This window comes from Artibeus jamaicensis, unplaced genomic scaffold (assembly GCF_021234435.1).
Source record: "Artibeus jamaicensis isolate MK-2021 breed Jamaican fruit bat unplaced genomic scaffold, CSHL_Jam_final contig_548, whole genome shotgun sequence".
In the NCBI taxonomy this organism is placed as follows: Eukaryota; Metazoa; Chordata; class Mammalia; order Chiroptera; family Phyllostomidae; genus Artibeus; species Artibeus jamaicensis.
Window position 1 is genome coordinate 19192268 of NW_026521883.1, and position 18309 is coordinate 19210576.

At 35.6% G+C, this 18309-nt stretch overlaps 1 protein-coding gene across 6 annotated transcripts in view; it reads left to right on the forward strand.

Annotated features, from left to right (window-relative positions):
- The window catches only part of ATOSA (atos homolog A), an 88295-nt gene that overhangs the window by 55454 nt on the left and 14532 nt on the right, over positions 1 to 18309 (forward strand). For 5 of the 6 annotated variants that reach the window (XM_053670176.1, XM_053670175.1, XM_053670178.1 and 2 more), the window contains 6 exons: positions 8997 to 9181; positions 10097 to 10299; positions 10608 to 10733; positions 11458 to 13303; positions 15257 to 15376; positions 17624 to 17703. In XM_053670176.1, coding sequence (XP_053526151.1) covers positions 8997 to 9181; positions 10097 to 10299; positions 10608 to 10733; positions 11458 to 13303; positions 15257 to 15376; positions 17624 to 17703 — 2560 coding nt within the window. The remainder of the gene's footprint in view (positions 1 to 8996; positions 9182 to 10096; positions 10300 to 10607; positions 10734 to 11457; positions 13304 to 15256; positions 15377 to 17623; positions 17704 to 18309) is intronic. The other variant, XM_053670174.1, reaches the window with a different exon arrangement.

Consider the following 18309-nt stretch of genomic DNA (forward strand, 5'->3'; position numbering starts at 1 on the left):
ACTAACTATCCTACCTAACAGAAATACCCCATGAAATCAATCATTTCTTTTTCTATCTTTACTGTATTTTTTCCCCATTACCATGAAGTCCCCTTATACCCCCTCCCCTCAGCAATCACCACACTGTTGTCCATGTCGCATGAGTCCTTTTTCCTTTTGGCTCAATCCCTCCACCCCCTAACCTCCCCACCCCACTAGCTGTCATCCTGCTCTCCATTAAATTATAATATTCTGGTCCTCTGTATGAAAACCTCACCAAGAATGTCTTCTAACTGTAAGGAGGTTTTTAAATACTTGTTGACACACTGGTTTACAATTTCAGGTTAAAAACTAACTGAAATCTAATCTGATAATTCCTAGCAAGATATGCCAAAAATCAAAGGATAAAAAGTCTTTTTTTCTCAGAAATTTCTCAAAGGTAAGAATTATTATTTTAACTTGCCTCATTGACTGGAGTCAGTCAGTATTTTAATTTACATCTACTTGATCATAAAGCCTATTATTTTTCTCTCAGGCCACATTATAGAACTGTCACAATTATTAGAAAGTTATCAAATTTCAAAATTTCAGGTTTAAATGAATTATAATGTGGCATTTTAACCTTTTAACCCTTAGCAATATTAAGATCATTTACCTAAAGCTAAGAGAAGTTAAGCAATATGGTTATCAAACAATAAAGCATTTCTTAAATACCAGAAAAATAATTAAGGAAGCTTTGGTGGTTACTGTGTAATGTAAATGTACAGCAGAAATATTTGGTTAATTCCAAACAAACCACATGCATGTCCAGAAAGTTGCTTTTAAAAGTCAGTCTGAGCTTTGCCTGGGTATTTCAGTTGGTTAGAGCATTGTCCCAATACACCAAGGTTGCAGGTTCAACCCCTGGTCAGGGCCCATACAAGAAGCAGCTAATGAATACATAGATAAGTGGAACAACAAATCTGTGTTTCTGTCTCTCTCTGTCTCCCCTCAACCATCTCTAAAAAAAAGAAAAAAGAGTCTGTAATAAGTTTGTGTACTGGTCACTTGCCTTTTTTATATGCATGCCGAGGAGTATAAAAAATTCACTTTGTTTTGTTGTTGCTTAACAAACAACTTTTTATATTTGAAGATAGTATTCTGTATGTGAAAATATGTATGTATGACTAATATTTATAAAATAATAGTGCACGTATAAATTGCTCTTTACAATTTATATGTGCACTACAGTTTACAGTTTACAGCAATAGGCACTATTTTTTGCACTTGTCTCTAAAGTCAGCTTCGGCTTTTGTTCTCTGCTTAAAGACTTCTCATGGTCTATAAATGAAGTTGCACTTGAAGTGGAAAAATCTGGACTCTAATTTACAGTATACAGCTTTGAACAAGAAAACTGATGCCTTCCTGTCTTGTTTTCTTCATCTAGGATTAAGGTAGATTAGGCTACATGATTTCTAGTGTTCTTTTCTCAATCAAAACAGAAACACACTACATATACCTTTGAGATAGGAACATGTAGATTAGAAACCAAAAATATTTAAATATATGTAGAATTTAACCCATATACATCCATGTAATGTTGAGAATATTGTCATAAAGAAATGGATGGGAGCTGGTAAGCATGCTGAGTTTTATCTGAAGTGTGATGGTTAATTTAGATTGATCTGTCCTTTTGTTTTTCACGTGCACATTTATGATCAGTGCCCCAAGTTTTGGAGAAGGTTGGCTGAAGTTAGCAGTACACTCTGTCCATGGAGCAGAGTGAAACTTACCCACGTGGAGGTGAAATTCATGACCTTAAGATTGTTTGCCAGCACTAAGAAGTAACCATTCGTAGCCTAGATGGCTTACATAAGTTTTGGGGACAAGTACAAAGTATGTGAAAGATCAGTGTGGTAATGATTTAGAAAAAAATTCTTTTGTGAAAAAAAAAGAAGGGAGTCCAGAAATCTCTTGAGAAAGCACAGGATTGGTGAAAAGAAGAGGAGGAAGCCATGTTTAATAGCTAAAAAGAACAAGCAATGGTACTAAGTGGGAATCAAGTAGACTATGATATAGAGAACAGTATAACTGAAACAGAGGGGCCATGTAGGGAAGCAGTAAAAGATGAGATGAGGAAGTAAAGGGAGGGACCGTTGAGATTTGGAAGGTTGAGTCTTAAGCATGTCACCTCTGTATAATTCCAAGAGGCAGCATTCACATCAGAATCCGGCAGTAATGCTCTGTATAGTGTCCATGGCCCTAACGTTAGGCTTAAGGGTTTATTACATTGGATTTAATAGCTAGGAGATTGTCAATCAAGTGTGAAGGAATAAGCACATAACTAGGTAATTATCTTGAGGTTAAAAGGAAGTATTTAAATTTTTTATTTATTTATTTTTAGAGAGATTGGAAGGGAGGGAGAAGGAGAGGGAGATAAATAGCATTGATTAGTTGCCCCTTGCACACCCCCAACTGAAGACCTGGCCTGCAACCCAGGCATGTACCCTGACCTTTTTGTTTGCAGGCTGGTCTTCCATCCATCCACTAAGCCACACCAGCCAGGACTAAAAAGGAAGTGTTTAATTCCAAGACAAATTTAAAATGGCACATTAGTAACATTTAGTGACTGCATTCAGGGTCATAAAGAGGGAGAATCTCCTGCCCCTCTCCCGTAGACTTAGAAGTAGACTTAGAAGGGAACTTGTTTTCTTCTGTTTTGAAGTTTGGAGACAATTTTGTATGAGTGATGATATTGCATATTTAACACTTATCTTGCTTTTATAGAAAGAGCTATTGTGATCCATGAATAGCCATTATGTTAAGACAGGACTAGGAAAAGTAGGCTTTTGTATTTATCATCTATACCCTTCAGAATAATTGACGATTCACTATAATTGACAATAATGGACATCTGTCCAATCTCCCATCATCACCATCTAATGAGATCGCTATTGTCAAGGTCACCAATGACTTCCTTATTGTCAAATCCAGTGACTACTGTATGTTTTACTAAACATCACCAGTGTTTCATATCATTAACCATGCCCTCCTTAAAACATTTTTTTCTTGTGTATTTCAAGATACTATGCTTAACAGTTCCTTTTAGTGGTTCATCATCTACAAGATTGCTTGTTGGAGTGCCCCAGGGCTCTGTCATGAGTTCCCTACAATTCCTCTTGGTAACTGTTGACTCTAAATACTCTCCAAATACCAGCAGTTCCCAAAACTATACCCCCAACCCTGCAGAATTACAATAACCTAATTAGTTAGTATACCTATCTACTTTGATTCTTTTTCCTGTTTTATTATCAACATAGCTGAGGTAATCGTTTTATCATTCTTCTAGTTATTTAGAGAAATGGCCTCCCATGGCATTTAGGATAAAATCTAAACCCTTGTCCTAGCTTCAAGACCTTACATAATCTAGTCCCTGGCCACCATTCTAAACTTCATCTCCAGCCAGTTTTCCTCTCTCCCACTGCCATTCCAGCTTCGCGCAACCTTCTTTTAGTTCCAGAGACATTACCCATTCATTCTCACCTTATGTCTTCTGCTCAGAATGCTCTCTCCCCTAATTTTTGAATGACTAGCTTCTTGTTCACACCTCAGCCTAAATGATATCTGCTCAGAAAAGCCTTCTCTGAACACTTGATATAAAGCATTTGTACAATCATTCTCACGACACCCTTTTTTACAGTTATGGCATAGCACTTAACACCACTTGATATTTTTCTTATTAATTTGTTATTGTTTTTCTCTGCTACCACTAGAATAGAAGCTTCAAGTTTTAGTGTCTAGGAAAGTGCCTGGCACTCAGTAGGTGTGTAATAAATACTTGTTGAATAAATGAAGTCTTGATATCTATATACTGATTTAAGTCAACTGAGAGTTCAGTTCTTTGAGCATAACCTCTTCTGCTAATTCTTGATGCTTATTCTCCAATCTATCCATATATGTCTCTCATCAGTATGAAATTCTGGTTTTTACCTAATTTTTTAAAAAATCCGTTTTTAAGAAGAAAGGGGAAAAAGTGTTTCAAAACAAAAGTTTTTAACACTAGAACCAGTATGCTATTCACCATGTGTGTGTCTTCACAAATTCCTTTTTTTTTTACAATTTGACAAATCTACTTCTATTTATTTACATTTCAATAAGTAGATCCTTGAAGGGTACATCATTACACAGATTCTGTGTCCAATGGCCTTAGCAGGAAGGTTGTTTTGTAGTTTAGCATGGACCCTGCCACTGTTTCCATGAGCACACTTACCTCCCCCCAGGTGATTCTGGTTTTGTTTGCCACCAAGCGTGTTGTTCTTTGCCTCGTACACATAAGCACATCTCTTGCCTAGACAGAACTCAGTTTCATTTTGAGCATTAGACACCTTCAGTTTTAAGAAGAGCCATGTGCTCCCTCTGTTTCTGGAGACCACTTTATAGCCAGCAAAAATGGCCTCGGAGCACAGCCTTCCAGACATACTTGTTGTTGGAGAAGGTCTGTGCCCAGCAGGCCTCCACAGGCTGAAAGAAGACAGAGGAAGGCCACAAATTCCTGTATTAAATAACCAAACTATGGCTTACCTAGTAGGGGCTCTGCAAAACAATAACTCTAATTAATTAAAATATACGACACTATGTAATACTCTTATTTACATGGTTTTTTCCAGTGGATAGGCCTTATTTATCTAATCCTAGTCTGAGAATAGTAATTTATTTAAAATTTAGTTTGTGTTTGCTTTATGGGACTGATAATATTCTGCTGTATTTATATCTTTCTGTGCGTGTATATGATTCCACAAAATGCATGATGTAACATTGTTATAAAACCTTGTGTTTTCACTTACGTTATAGATATCTAATAGATTTATATCATTATTTGAGAGATAACCTTACCACACATATTTAGCCAGTGCCATATTATTGGACATTTAAGCTTATTCCAATTTTTAAAACTTATATAAATATTTAAAATCCCTTCAGTGACACCCCTGGCAATTGTTTATCAGCCTGTCCTTGAACGCCCACAATGAAGAATTGACTTCCCAAGTTAGTCATTTCATCTGTGGATCACTCTGGTTGTTTGAAGTTTTTCCAGTGACCAAATTGTTCATCTTTTCTGTTGGACAGAAAAAATGGGGAACTTTAAGAATATGGCTAAACTCCAGAGCCAGAAGAGCATGCCACTAAAAAAAACCCCAGCAAATCCAGTCATGGCTCCCAGTCAAACTGCTGTAAGCACAATCTCACGGAGGTCTTAGAGGAAGAGGCACTCTGAAACTATGTTTTGATTGATTAATTCCCAGTCTTCAATGCTCTGTCTTTCACAGCCTGTGAAAATTTATAACACTCTTTGTTTTCTTCACTGTTGTGTTTTACACTGAATAATTTATCTGTTGTAAAATGTATAACTAAGTAGCTAAGCCCTGCAACATTTGTCTAGATTTGAAACATTTTTTGTTTTAGTAAAAGTAATGTGTTCTCAGAGACGCTAAAACTGTAACTTATTTCTGGAGTAAGGTATGTATCAAAATATCAAGTTATATCTATTGAATTTGCATGACATATTTCCCAGTTGCTATTCATATTCTTGACTACAGTAAACTCTGCTCTTAAGTGTTTTAGAGTTGACATTATCAAAATTTTAACTGTGAAACTTTTCTAATGACTATGGTGTTTAGTACTTTCATTTATTAAAATTCAGACACCCACAATTTTTTTCTGGCAAATAAGCTTCTTATCACATAGTCACAGGCACTTAAGTAGTGTTTTATGTGTTTTATAATACCATTGTATAATTCATACTGTTCCTTGAAATGCTTATTGTAACTTACGTGCATAACTAATAGATAACTACTGTCATCTCTAATCTTTATTTCCAATTTTTATTTAAGTATTCACTACTCTGGCTAAGTTCAGTAAGTATCTCAGATCCTGATTTTAGAGTTCTTTTAGTTTTACTACCTGAGTAATGAGCAAAGCAACCAAATTTTAGTCAGGTGTTATATTATTCAAAAGTGTTTTATCTTTTCTTTTTATTTTTCTCTTATTGATTCTAGAAAGAGGAAAAGGGAAGAAGGAAGAGAGGGAGAAAAACATGTATCTGTTGCCTCTTGCACACACCCCAACAGGGGATGAATCCTGCAACCCAGGCATGTTCCCTAACTGGGAATCAAACCTGTAACCTTTCAGTTTGCGGAGTGACACCCTACCAAGTCACACCAGCCAGGGCAAAAGTGCTTTTTTCATAACAGTTCAGTTTTTATCTGTTTAAACTTGATTCCTAGGATATAAGTAAGCCATTCCTGCTAGGCTTTTGGAGATGAATTAATAGTTCTGCAGGTATAAGGATAACAAGTGATAGGGTCCTGATAGCCCCACAGACAACAAAAACACTCTCTCATACTCCTTTTTTTATGTGCCTTTCCCTGCTTCCTAATCTGACCTGGTTGTTTTTTTCTCAGCAGAAGAAATACCATGGGGCGTTTTTTGTTTTTTTTTAAGTTGCATGTGAATGAGACATTACTTAGACGGTGGGCCATTCATCCATAGCACTCACACAGAGTAGCTAACAACTCGGCATCACTCAGCGTTCCATAGGTCAGGAGCCACTGGTCTTCCGTGGGGTTATCCCACAAACTGAGGGGAGGAACAGGATAGAAATATCCCAGGAGCTGAAATCATGCCACGTAGCCCATGGCAAGCCGGAGCTAGACCTGAAAACCTGCAGGACCACCAGAGAAAGAAACTGAGTGGAATCCTTTTTTACATCTTTTGCTCCGCTCTGAAGGACATCATGATTAATTCAGTGATTCCCAGGAGAACACAGGAATCCCTTGATTTATGGCCTCATTGGTTCCTGGAGGAGAGTTGAAAGTTGAGACCTCTTTTTATTCCCTCATTGGCACATTATTATAAATTAGGGTGCTATTTCTGGAAACTACCCATATTTTTTGGACCATAAGATGCACCTTGGTTTTAGAGGAAAATAGGGGAAAAAATTTTAAAGCAAAAAATGTGGTAAAATATTTAAGAACATAAATAACACAATATTTCACCAATGTAAATGTAAAGCTATATTTGGCCTATAAGTCACACCCCCTTCCTCTCCCAAATTTGAGGGAAAGTGCATCTTACAGTCCAAAAAATGTTGTAATTCTATACCACAAATATTCCAAAGTATATTATTATATATATATATGTTGAATATATATTATTTATATTTTACAAACATAAGATTAAAGCATGCAAAAGCAAAATTTATAGCTACAATGAAAGAAGACATGTATGGGGTGGTTAAGAGCCCAGATTCTGGAGCCAGACTGTATAGGTTAAAATTCCAACTTTGCTACTTCTTAGCTCAGTGATCTTGCACAGGTTGCTTAACCTCTCTGTGCTTCAGTTTTCTGTAAAATGGTGGTGGTAGTTCTCACCTTCTAGAGCTATTCCAAAGACAAAATGAAGTTATTGTATAGAAAGTACTTAAAACTGGCAATGCCTTCGACAGTGTTACTGTTAGCTTTTATTTTATGTGTTACAGATGGTCAATGCATGGAAACTTTTCCAAAAAGTAGGCTTTCAAGGCTCATTCTTTTCCTGATAGACCTTCTCCAAGTAGGCATTCTTCAAGATGATTTTCAAGGCTATTTACAGTCCAGCTCTAGTCCTGCCTTTTCCGCATTTTCTCTATACAAATTTTCCACTCAGGTTGCACTTTCTCTCTCATGGTTCTGCTCAGCAACTACCTCTTTTGCAAAATTTTACCACTGTTACCTAAATTTCTTTGGAATATATTAAATGTTGCAGTGTTCTATTTGTTTAAATATCATCTCTGAATCATAAAGCCTTTGAGATGAGGAGCTATGTAAAGTATAACTTTTTGTGCCCCTATGACCTAGTACAATGTGGTAGGTACTTGAAGTATGTGTTGCTTCGCCTGGGCTGGGTGGCTTGGTTGGAGCATCATCCTGTACACCAAAGGGTTGTGAATGTAATTCCTGGTTGGGGCACACACCTCAGTTCCAGGTTCAATCCCCAATCCTGGTGTGTCCCCTGTCCTGGCAACTGATAGGTGTTTCTTTTACATCGATGTCTCCATCTCTCTCCCTCTTTTGCTCACTCTATCTCTCTCTCTCCTTCCCCCACCCTTTCTCTCTCCCTAAAATCAATAAACATATCCTTGGATGAGGATTTTTTAAAAACGTGTTGCTTGATTGAATTGCACAACAAATTGAATTTAGTGTGTATATGTGTATGCATGCTCAACCTGTTAAAATTGAGGCAGGTTAAAATTTTTTAAAATAAACTTTAAAAAAATTACAGCACCTGTGAGAAATTTAAAAACTACTACAAATATGTGAAAATATCTGCAGGTTAGATTGCTTGGAACTACATAGTATTAAAAAATCACAATTCATATGTTGTAGTTTAGGCCTGCATCTCCTGCTGGATAATTATAGCATTTCTCGCTCTGAAACTGTTACTACTGTATAGGAAAGGCTATGAATGGCCACGTTATAGAATTGGAGCTGCAAGAACAAGGAACTAGTCAAGGAAGGGAGAAGGGAGAAACATACAATTTGGATCTGTATCTTTTTCTGGTATTTATTACAATAATAAAAATAAAACATCTTAGCTAAAAATATGACATAAAACATTTTGAGCTTTGGCTATTGGTGAACTTTTGTGTGTGAAAATTGTTGTACTTGACCTGTAAACATACAATTATTTATAGAATTAAAAAATATATTTTTTAATCTTCAGTATTTTAACCGAAGTTTACATAAAACCAATTTATGCCATAATTTTTACCAGCTTTATCTTAACTGGGATGTTGTATTATTCATCATCACCTGACTCTGTGGTACCTTTTGAATGAAGAGTTTATCATATTTTAATTGTCTCAATTTTATTCTCTTTTCACTCTTTGTTAGTGAATATACTTGAATATGTGACAGTTACTTTAGACACAAAAGACGAGTTCTTATCAAGAGTACATTGAAGTGAAGGCTCTTCTTTCTTTTTGTGTTTTTTAATACCAGATACACTAGATGAATACTTTGAATATGATGCAGAGGAGTTCTTGATCTCTTTGGCCTTGTTAATAACAGAAGGGCGAACACCCGAATGTTCTGTAAAAGGTCGCTCAGAAAGCTTCCATTGCCCTCCAGCGCAGTCCTGTTACCCAGTAACTACCAAACATGAATGTAGTGACAAGCTGGCCCAGGTAAGATTATGTGTTGAATGCTTTTTATTTATCTTTTATATAAATTACATAAATTCTGTCATCACCTTTGTTACACTGCAATTATAATGCCCACATTTAAGTATAAAATAAGTCTCAACCATAAAGAAAAATCCTCATTCTGAACCATAGCCAATAACCTTGACTCTAAAACGAGACTCTTGAAGGCACAGTAGATAGTTTTGCTGATTACCAGGCTTTCGGCAGCCAGTTTGGTACCTGCCTTCTCACACACCAGATTTAAGATTATATTTGCTGCTGTGATTCACCTTTTTTTATTTTTCGAATCTCAGCCCTGGATCATCGACTCTATGTTCCTGTTTAATAGATTGATGTTAATAATTATTTTCCCCACATTAACCAATTTCCCTCTGTATTCCTTTTAAAGATACATTTTTTGTTATCATCTTAATGTCTTTGTATAAAATACTGTTAAAACTATTTTGGTAAGTAGTGTATAATTTGCTGTAAGGATACGTCTCTCAGTTTCTTAAATATAGTCTAAAACTTTAAAAATCTTGTATATAGTGAGCATTTAATGAAAATGGGTTTTTAATATTTTGGTCTTCACTTAGCATGAATCTCCTTTATAATGATAATGTAATTAACAAACTAGGCAAGGCTGGGCCACCTTGCATGCGATACAGCAAAGATAACCGCCCAAGAAAGTTTGCATCGTAAATGTTGTTCAGTACTAATCCTCACACTCACAAGCCTACTACTGTGAATTCATTGTTTAATGAGGAAACCTACTCATAAATGGAGAAGTCTAAGCAAGTTCTACAACTGATGACTCATTTCTCATACAGATGTGTGCTTTATCATTATAATTTTCAAATTAAAATATAAAATCGTGGGGGTTATTAAGACATTTTGCTTATATTCATTTTCTCTAAGTGTCGCCAAGCCAGACGAACCAGGTCTGAGGTCGCGCTGTTGTGGAAGAAAAACCTTCCAATCATGGTAGAAGTGATGCTCCTGCCAGACTGCTGTTACAGCGACGATGGGCCCTCCACAGATGGGATTGACCTCAACGATCCCGCAATTAAGCAAGATGCATTACTATTAGAAAGATGGGTATTGGAGCCAGTTCCTCGACAGTAAGTTGTAAAACTGAGTTTGAAGTTCTTCTTGGTAAATCAGGTTTTCCACAACTTTTTATAAATTATTTAAAAATATATCCTATTTCAGAATCCCTCTATTTATGTAGTAAAACCTAGATATTTAGTACTAATAATAACTTTAAGCGACACTGGTAAATCCACTCCTACACTCTTGAAATTAGGCATCCTGAGTGATACATTCATTCTAGCTTCTGTCTTTCTAAAATTCAGACATTTTGTACATTCTGGTATTTACGTGATTTTTTCTTTCTGTCTTTTTTGTGTGTTTGTTTTTGTTTACTTAGGAATGGTGATCGATTTATTGAAGAGAAGACTCTTCTATTGGCTGTCCGCTCATTTGTGTTTTTTTCTCAATTAAGTGCTTGGCTGAGTGTTTCTCACGGTGCTATTCCACGGAATATTCTTTATAGGTATGTGTAGGCACAAAAAGGGCCATGTACTCAGCTACATTGGTTAGCTACAGAATGACATTTTACCTTTTAAGTATTACATATTTCCTTCATTTCTAAATATAAGAAGATAAAATTTACTGACATTTTTCTCAAAACAAGTTAGAAAAACATAGATGTGAGTAAGTATGAATTTAGTTTCATAGATTAAATTTGGTGTGGAATACTTTTCAGGGAACTTATATGCTTACTTTATAGAACCAACAATGGACTTAGTGCTGCCATTATAAATAAAGTAGAAAAACTTTTTGGGCTGCTCAATTTCCATAATGGAAGACTTAATTTTTGGCATTTTGATAACTATAAACATACAAACTGCTGAGTTGTCTCTTTAGGTAGGTGACCATGAGATAGAGTTATTTCTTAATCACCTCCCACAGTAAAATTTGCTAAATCCATTTATTTAGTGGTAAATACAAAGTCCTTTTTTTCTGTTTTGACAGATACTTTGAAATTATAATTTTCTTGAGCTTTAGTGCTTGGTCTAGTATTCTTAAGAAGATCATACTCTGCTATACTTCTTATGTTGATTTTTATCAGAATAATTTGCATGACAACATAGCTAAAAGTAAAACCTCATTAGTAATTCATGCAAACAAAGATGAGTATATGACTTTAAAATTTTTTAATATAATGATACATATATTATGACCCACTGATTCCATATTTTTCTCTATTATTCTAGAATCAGTGCTGCTGATGTAGACCTACAGTGGAATTTTTCACAGACACCAATTGAACATGTGTTTCCTGTTCCCAATGTTTCTCACAATGTGGCCTTGAAAGTCAGCGTTCAGTCCTTGCCCAGACAATCTAATTACCCAGTTTTGACGTGTAGTATTCACAGTAATATTGGCCTTTATGAGAAGAGAGTTCAAGAACATGAACTTAAGGCTCATCAGCACCGCAATTCTAACGAAGCAGAGCAGTGTAGTACAAACAGTTTACAGCGTCTGTGTAGCAAACCAACTTGGACCATGGCACCTGAAAGTGTACTGCATGCAAAAAATGGCACACCTCCAGAATATACTGCAGCTGTCAAAAATGGCAAACTATATCCAAGCACTGGCAGACAATCAGACTATGGAACTTGTCAAGCCAATATTCTGGGCTTCAGCGGTATAGGAGATAAAAAGTCACATGAAACATCAGTGAGAACTTTAAAGTCATTTTCAGTGATTGATTCCAGTGTTTGTGGTCATCAGAGTTCCTGGCAGTCAGTTGGTGAGACTAATCCTTTAATAGACTCTTTAATTCAGGATCGACAAGATGTTATTGCAAGAATTGCTCAGCATTTGATTCATTGTGATCCAAGCAATTCACATGTTTCTGGACATGCATTTAACACTCAAGATGCTAGTTCACTAAATTCAAAACTTCGAATTTCACAAGAAAATGAAAATGTGAGAAAATTCAAAGAAACTTTCTGTATTTCATTTGACAGTCCAGAGCTTACTTCCTCAGAAGATACCAATGAGGGGAAAATCCAAGTAAAACCAGAAATTCCCCGAAATGAAACTTGTACTTCTAATGGTTTTTATTCTCATCGGTCTGTTGGTGAGACTAACCCTTTAATAGGCTCACTACTCCAGGAGCGGCAAGATGTTATTGCAAGGATTGCTCATCACTTGGAGCATATTGATCCAACGGCACCCCGTGTGCCCTCGCAGTCATTCAACATGCGTGACTCTACTTTGGTTCCTTCTAAAGTGTTTAGGAGTTCATATGAGGACAAAAATTTATTGAAGAAGAACAAGGGTGACACCTCTGTTTCCATTTCTAATACAAAAGTTTCCTTGTTAGAAGACTGCAATGAAGGGGAAAACTTAATACCTACTAAATCTTTTAGTCCTTTTAAATGCGATAGTAAAGTCAAGTCCTCTTTGAAACCTCAAATAAGAAGAAATCTGCATCAGGACAATCCTAGTGAAGTCATCCAAAGTACATTTCAAGGCATACCGAACAGAGCCAGTAGTTTATTGGCTCCCTCAAATATGTCTCATTGCAAAGAAGATAACTTAGATTTGACAATCAGATTGAAAAATACTCTTTCTGAGTGTCAATTTAGGGAGCATGAAATTAGCAATGGAAATGATAAACGGTATTCAAATGGCAACAGTATTGACAAACAGATTTGCACAGATAAGTTTAAAGAAAAAACAAAAACACCTGAAAATTGTAATCCAGAATTTTTTAACAATCACCAATCTGATAATTCTAAAACTAATGACTCAAAAATAAAAATTACTACATTGGAAATGTCTGGATATTTGAAAAAACATGAAAACAAGTGTTCACATAATGACTCAAAAAGGCCTACAAGATGTGAGCAAAATATGCAACTTAATAGTATAGAAAATTATCTCAATAAAGATAATGAAGCTTTCAAATGCAAAAAGCCAGACCAATTGAAAAATGAGCAGGATAAGAAGGAAGATCCAACTGATGGAAAATTTCAAAACTGTTGTCAGAGAGAGAGTATAAAAGACTATTTGTCTCCGTGTGAACGACTGAAAAATCCAGAGGTGTTGGTAGGTAATATATTTCAAATATAATTCTTAAATATCTATTATGGTTTGAATTTTATTTATAAGAGGTCTAGTTATTAAGGCCCCAGGTGTTCATTATTTATATAACATATAGTCAGAAATAATAAAACTGCTGTTGAACTAGTATTAATATCCTTGCAGATAACCACTCGCTTAAGAGCAGATGCTAGGTAAATTCTTCCTATTACCATTTGTTGTTCATTTCAATTTTGTGAACAGTTGCTGGAGAGTAAATCAGTCAGAAACAAAATTTATTTTAACTTAATGTATTATTTATTAGTTGTTCTGGCAGTGGACCCATTGTGTTATGCCACAGCTCAGCTAAGGATTTTAGGAATATAGTGAAATCACTAGGCTGTTGGTCAAAATACCGGGGTTCTAGTCTTGACTTCACAGTTTGGTCCTTGAGTGACCCTAAATAAGTCACATAACTTCTAAAAACCCGAGACTCCTTAATTTTAATTTTTTAAATTATATTTTATTAATTATGCTATTACAGCTGTCCAGATTTACCCTTCTGCCCCCCTCCAGACAGCACCCCCTACTCCCTCAGGCAATGCCTTGAGTCATACCTGAATGACCTTAGTTTGTCTTCTTTGTTACCTATATTTGTTTTGATAGTAGATTTTTTAAATTGTACTGGGTTTCTAATTTATATTTTTTAACAGAAGATCTCATCTCTCTAACATATGAATTTTACCAAATGGTAATTTCTAATTCTTAATACTATAATTGTTAAAAAACTCACACTGGCCTTAAGAATATCAGTTTTCATTATCCTTTCTGGAACCTAATAGGGAGGCTTACATTGGCCATGGTATTTTTCAAGATACTAGGATTCATTTTATTCATGCACTTATTAAATATTTAGTTATACAGTATTTACTGTTTTGCCTGGGCACTTTTCAGAGTGTTCTACCCACGTTGGCTTACTTAATCTTTCTATTTCATGATGCGGTGTTATGTTCTGTTATTAACTCCAGTTTACAAAGGAAGACCATAGGCCCAGAGACTTTTAGTAACTTGCCCAGGGTCACAAAGCTAGTAAATGGTAGAGCCAGGATCCAGATTAGACTTTTCTGATTTTTATTTATGTGGTGTTTTTAAATTTATGATCTTTGGGGATAAACCTGTCTGCATTTTAAAGAATTAGCCTATTTCCTGTTGTCACTTCAAAAATATGGTACTATGACAACATTAGATATATTTTAAAATTTATATTTAGCCCTGGCCGGTCTAGGTCAGTGGATTGAGCCACGGGTTTGTGAACCAAAGGATCACAGTTCAGTTCCCAATCAGGGCACATGCCTGGGTTGCAGGCCAGTTCCCAGCAGGGGACACACAAGAGGCAACCATACATTGATATTTATCTCCCTCTCTCCATCCCTTCCCCTCTAAAGATAAATACATAAATAATTTAAAAATATATTTAGAAAAAAATTTGTTTATTATATTGCTGTATCATGCCCCTCCAAATTACATCCTCTGAGAATGCCCCTTGACATTGCCACAGTTTTGTATTTTAGAATATGCCATTTTTTTCTGCCTGTCAGTACTTGTTTCTTCACAAATGAAAAGAATCAACTATTAGCTTACTAGATGCTAGAATTTGAGTATATGACCATATGTTGATAAAATATTTGAACATACTTCCTTTAGAATATTAGAGTTTATTCAGCATCTGAGAAAAAACTTAGTGTTTTCTGTGTACATGTGTGTATGTGGGGGGAGGGTGTAGAAATATAGATACAGATCATTAACTTTACTACCAAGGATGTAATACCTCAGTGCATATTAGAAATAAGGCTAAGGGGAGGAGGTGGAGGTGGAAAAGGGTATAAGGAGGATAAATAGCAATGGAAAAATTAGAATTTTAAAAAAGCACTAAGTCTAAGATTAAAAAATACTACCATTAAAATCTAATTCTTTTCTTAGCAGAGGGCTGTTCCACTGAAACATTCAAATGTCTGGCGGAAACATAATTTTCATTCCTTGGATGGAACCTCAACTAGGGCTTTTCATCCTCGGACTGGATTGCCTCTTCTGTCAAGTCCTGTAAGTATTTTTCTCTTATCCCATGTTGAGAACTTGAAGATATCTAAAGTGTTTGTTTATCATTTATTAGCATCATTCTGGTGTGAAGAACATTATAGACTTCTATTCAATATGGTGGACTGAGTCGATACAGGAAGGCCCCCTTCTCCTTCCCAAACACAGAAATCCTGGATAAAAACATAACTCATAAATACATAATATAATATAAGAGGAATAAAGGTAAACTTCTGGATACTAACTTGAACAAGTATGGCCCACTGGAATATCTGAGCTTAAGGCAGTGGTAGGGTTTAATACCCCTGCTTGGATAGGAGTCAAGGCCACAAGTCTGCTCCAGTCAAAGGTGGGACCAAAAAACCAAACTTTTCATAAAACTAGAAACAGGTGAACTACCCTTCTAGAAATAGGACAGGAGGAAAAAATTCACCCATTTACTTAAGGGTACAACAGGGAGGTACATAGTGGGTAAGGAAAGAGCCCCCAAAAGAATTTTGACTTAAACCTAAGCCACCCATGGTAGGAATTCTGAATTTGTGCTATGAGGTTCAGAAACATCTAGCTAAGAAGAAATAACCATAAACTAAATTGAAACATGAAATCCATTGAGTCCCAGCAGCAGAACCATGAGACTGTCCCACATCTGTAACCCATGGCACCAAGGATTTATTTTCATGGGAAATAACTCATGCTGAAGATAACCTCAGAGGAGAAACATTACAACACACCGTAAAGAATCGGCAGAATCAAGGAGTGGGAGAATTCACAGTTAGGAATTCTGTTATCAGAGAAACCAGAAAGAGAATAAAAAATAATTCTGTTTAAAATGTTCCAAGATATAAATAAGGTAAAGACAGATTAAGATGAGAGAACTTGTGGATTTGGGGGGAAAAACTCACTAAATAGGAATTCTAAATGTGAAAAATGTTATAATTGAAGTATACACACAAGTGTGCATACACATGTCGATGGATTAAACAGACTAGAGATGTAGTGAATGGATTAGACAGATATTAAGAAGGCAGTTTGAGTGATGTACAGAAAGGGAGCAGTATAGTACAATATGAAGGAACCATGGGGGATAAAAAGTGAGACTCAATATAAGTCTAGTAAAAAATGCCACAAGAAGGACTGGATGCAATAAGGAAAATGCAGTATTAGAAGAAATGAAGGTAGAAAGCCCTGGCTGGCGTAGCTCAGTGGATTCAGCACGGGCCTGTGAACCACACGATTGCGGTTCGATTCCCAGTCAGGGCACATGCCTGGGTTGCAGGCCAGTTCCCAGCAGGGGACCCATGAGAAGCAACCATACATTGTTATTTCTCTCCTTCTCTCCTTCCCTTCCCCTCTGAAGATAAATAAATAAAATATTTTTTTTTAAAGTGAGCCTGTTAAATTACTAAAGATACAGTACCTAAAAGTGTTAATCCTTTCATTTAAGAAAAAAAAGAAGAAATGAAGGTAGAGACCTTTGCAGAATCGAAGGACGAGTTTAGATAGAAAATTTCATATTAAGCGCGGACTACAAAGACTAGCATGGTGTAGTCTCACAACTCAAAAACATTGAGGTTGTTTAGACTTTCAGTAGCGTCTGCTTTTTCTTACTCACCACTTGTACACTGATCACGCAGATACTTATACATACTTAGTATGAATTCCAGAAACATCTAATTTGCATGTTGTATATAATTTTACCTTTAATTTACACTTGGGTCTTTCGTTTTTAGGATATTTTGAATTAAATGGTGGTTTGTCCTAAGTGTCATTTGGTACTTCAAACTCCAGATGTAGTATTTTTTAAATCTTCCGTCCGTGAAGGCCCAGGGCTCCCGGAAACGTGTGGTGTTGTGGGTGTGGCCGAGGAGCCGCACTGCCGAGGGGGCCCAGCCTCCCATGGCCATCTAATTCCGTTTTTCCTTTTTATTTTAAAGCTATAAATCTTTTATTTCCGCTCCCACAATATACAAATATATAAAGTAAAAACGTCTTATATACTGGGATTCCGTGTAGGGTTTGAGTTTAGAAAAAACTGGTTTTGCTTCTTAAAAAAAATCAAAACCTACTAAAATTGCCTTTATTAATCATGTTTTTCCATGCTAATTAATAAAATAACATTAAAACAGTATGTAATAAAGAGCATGATTTTAAGTAAGCTGTGACAAGAAAAGTTTATTTTTAAAATACAATTAGGTATCAATTTAAGAAAAAATTAACGTTTATAAATTTCACAAATGATTATTTTGACCTTAGGTTCCTCAAAGAAAGACACAGTCAGGTTGCTTTGATCTGGATTCTTCATTACTGCATCTGAAAAGCTTATCATCTAGAAGGTATTTATCTTAAAATTTATTTGTGTACATGAAATAGTATTACACAAAATTCTGACCTTTTACAGTAAATAATGTTGCCTCTAAGTACAAAAATTTGACAGGAATCTTATTTTCCAATTGGTTTTCATTTTTAATCCGTTTCACACACACAGCTACTAAGGATGAGTTAAGGAGAAATTAATACTACATATGGTCATCATAATGAACAAACACTTATTATTGGTTTTAATATTTAGGTGGGTTTGTGTATTTTCAGTCATTCACCTCCTCTTTTGCCCTATACCCCTTTGCAAAAAAGCCTCAGCATTTATTCCACATAGACATATAATACTGTCATTCTTGAGTCACATAATTTGGCTTTGTGTTCTCAGTTTTAACTGAAAATGAAGACTGATGAAGAAGATTAAACTATTATATATTTCCAGTATTAGATGCCACTATGTGGTATATTATAAATTCCACCATGCAACCTTCCTGGATGTTAATATTTTTCTTTATTAAATATTATAACATTAATTATAAAATCTAATCAGGAATGTAAAACTAGATGTTTTGTATCTTAAATTTTGTTTACATTAATTTTTATTTTGGCAGTGTAATTAAATT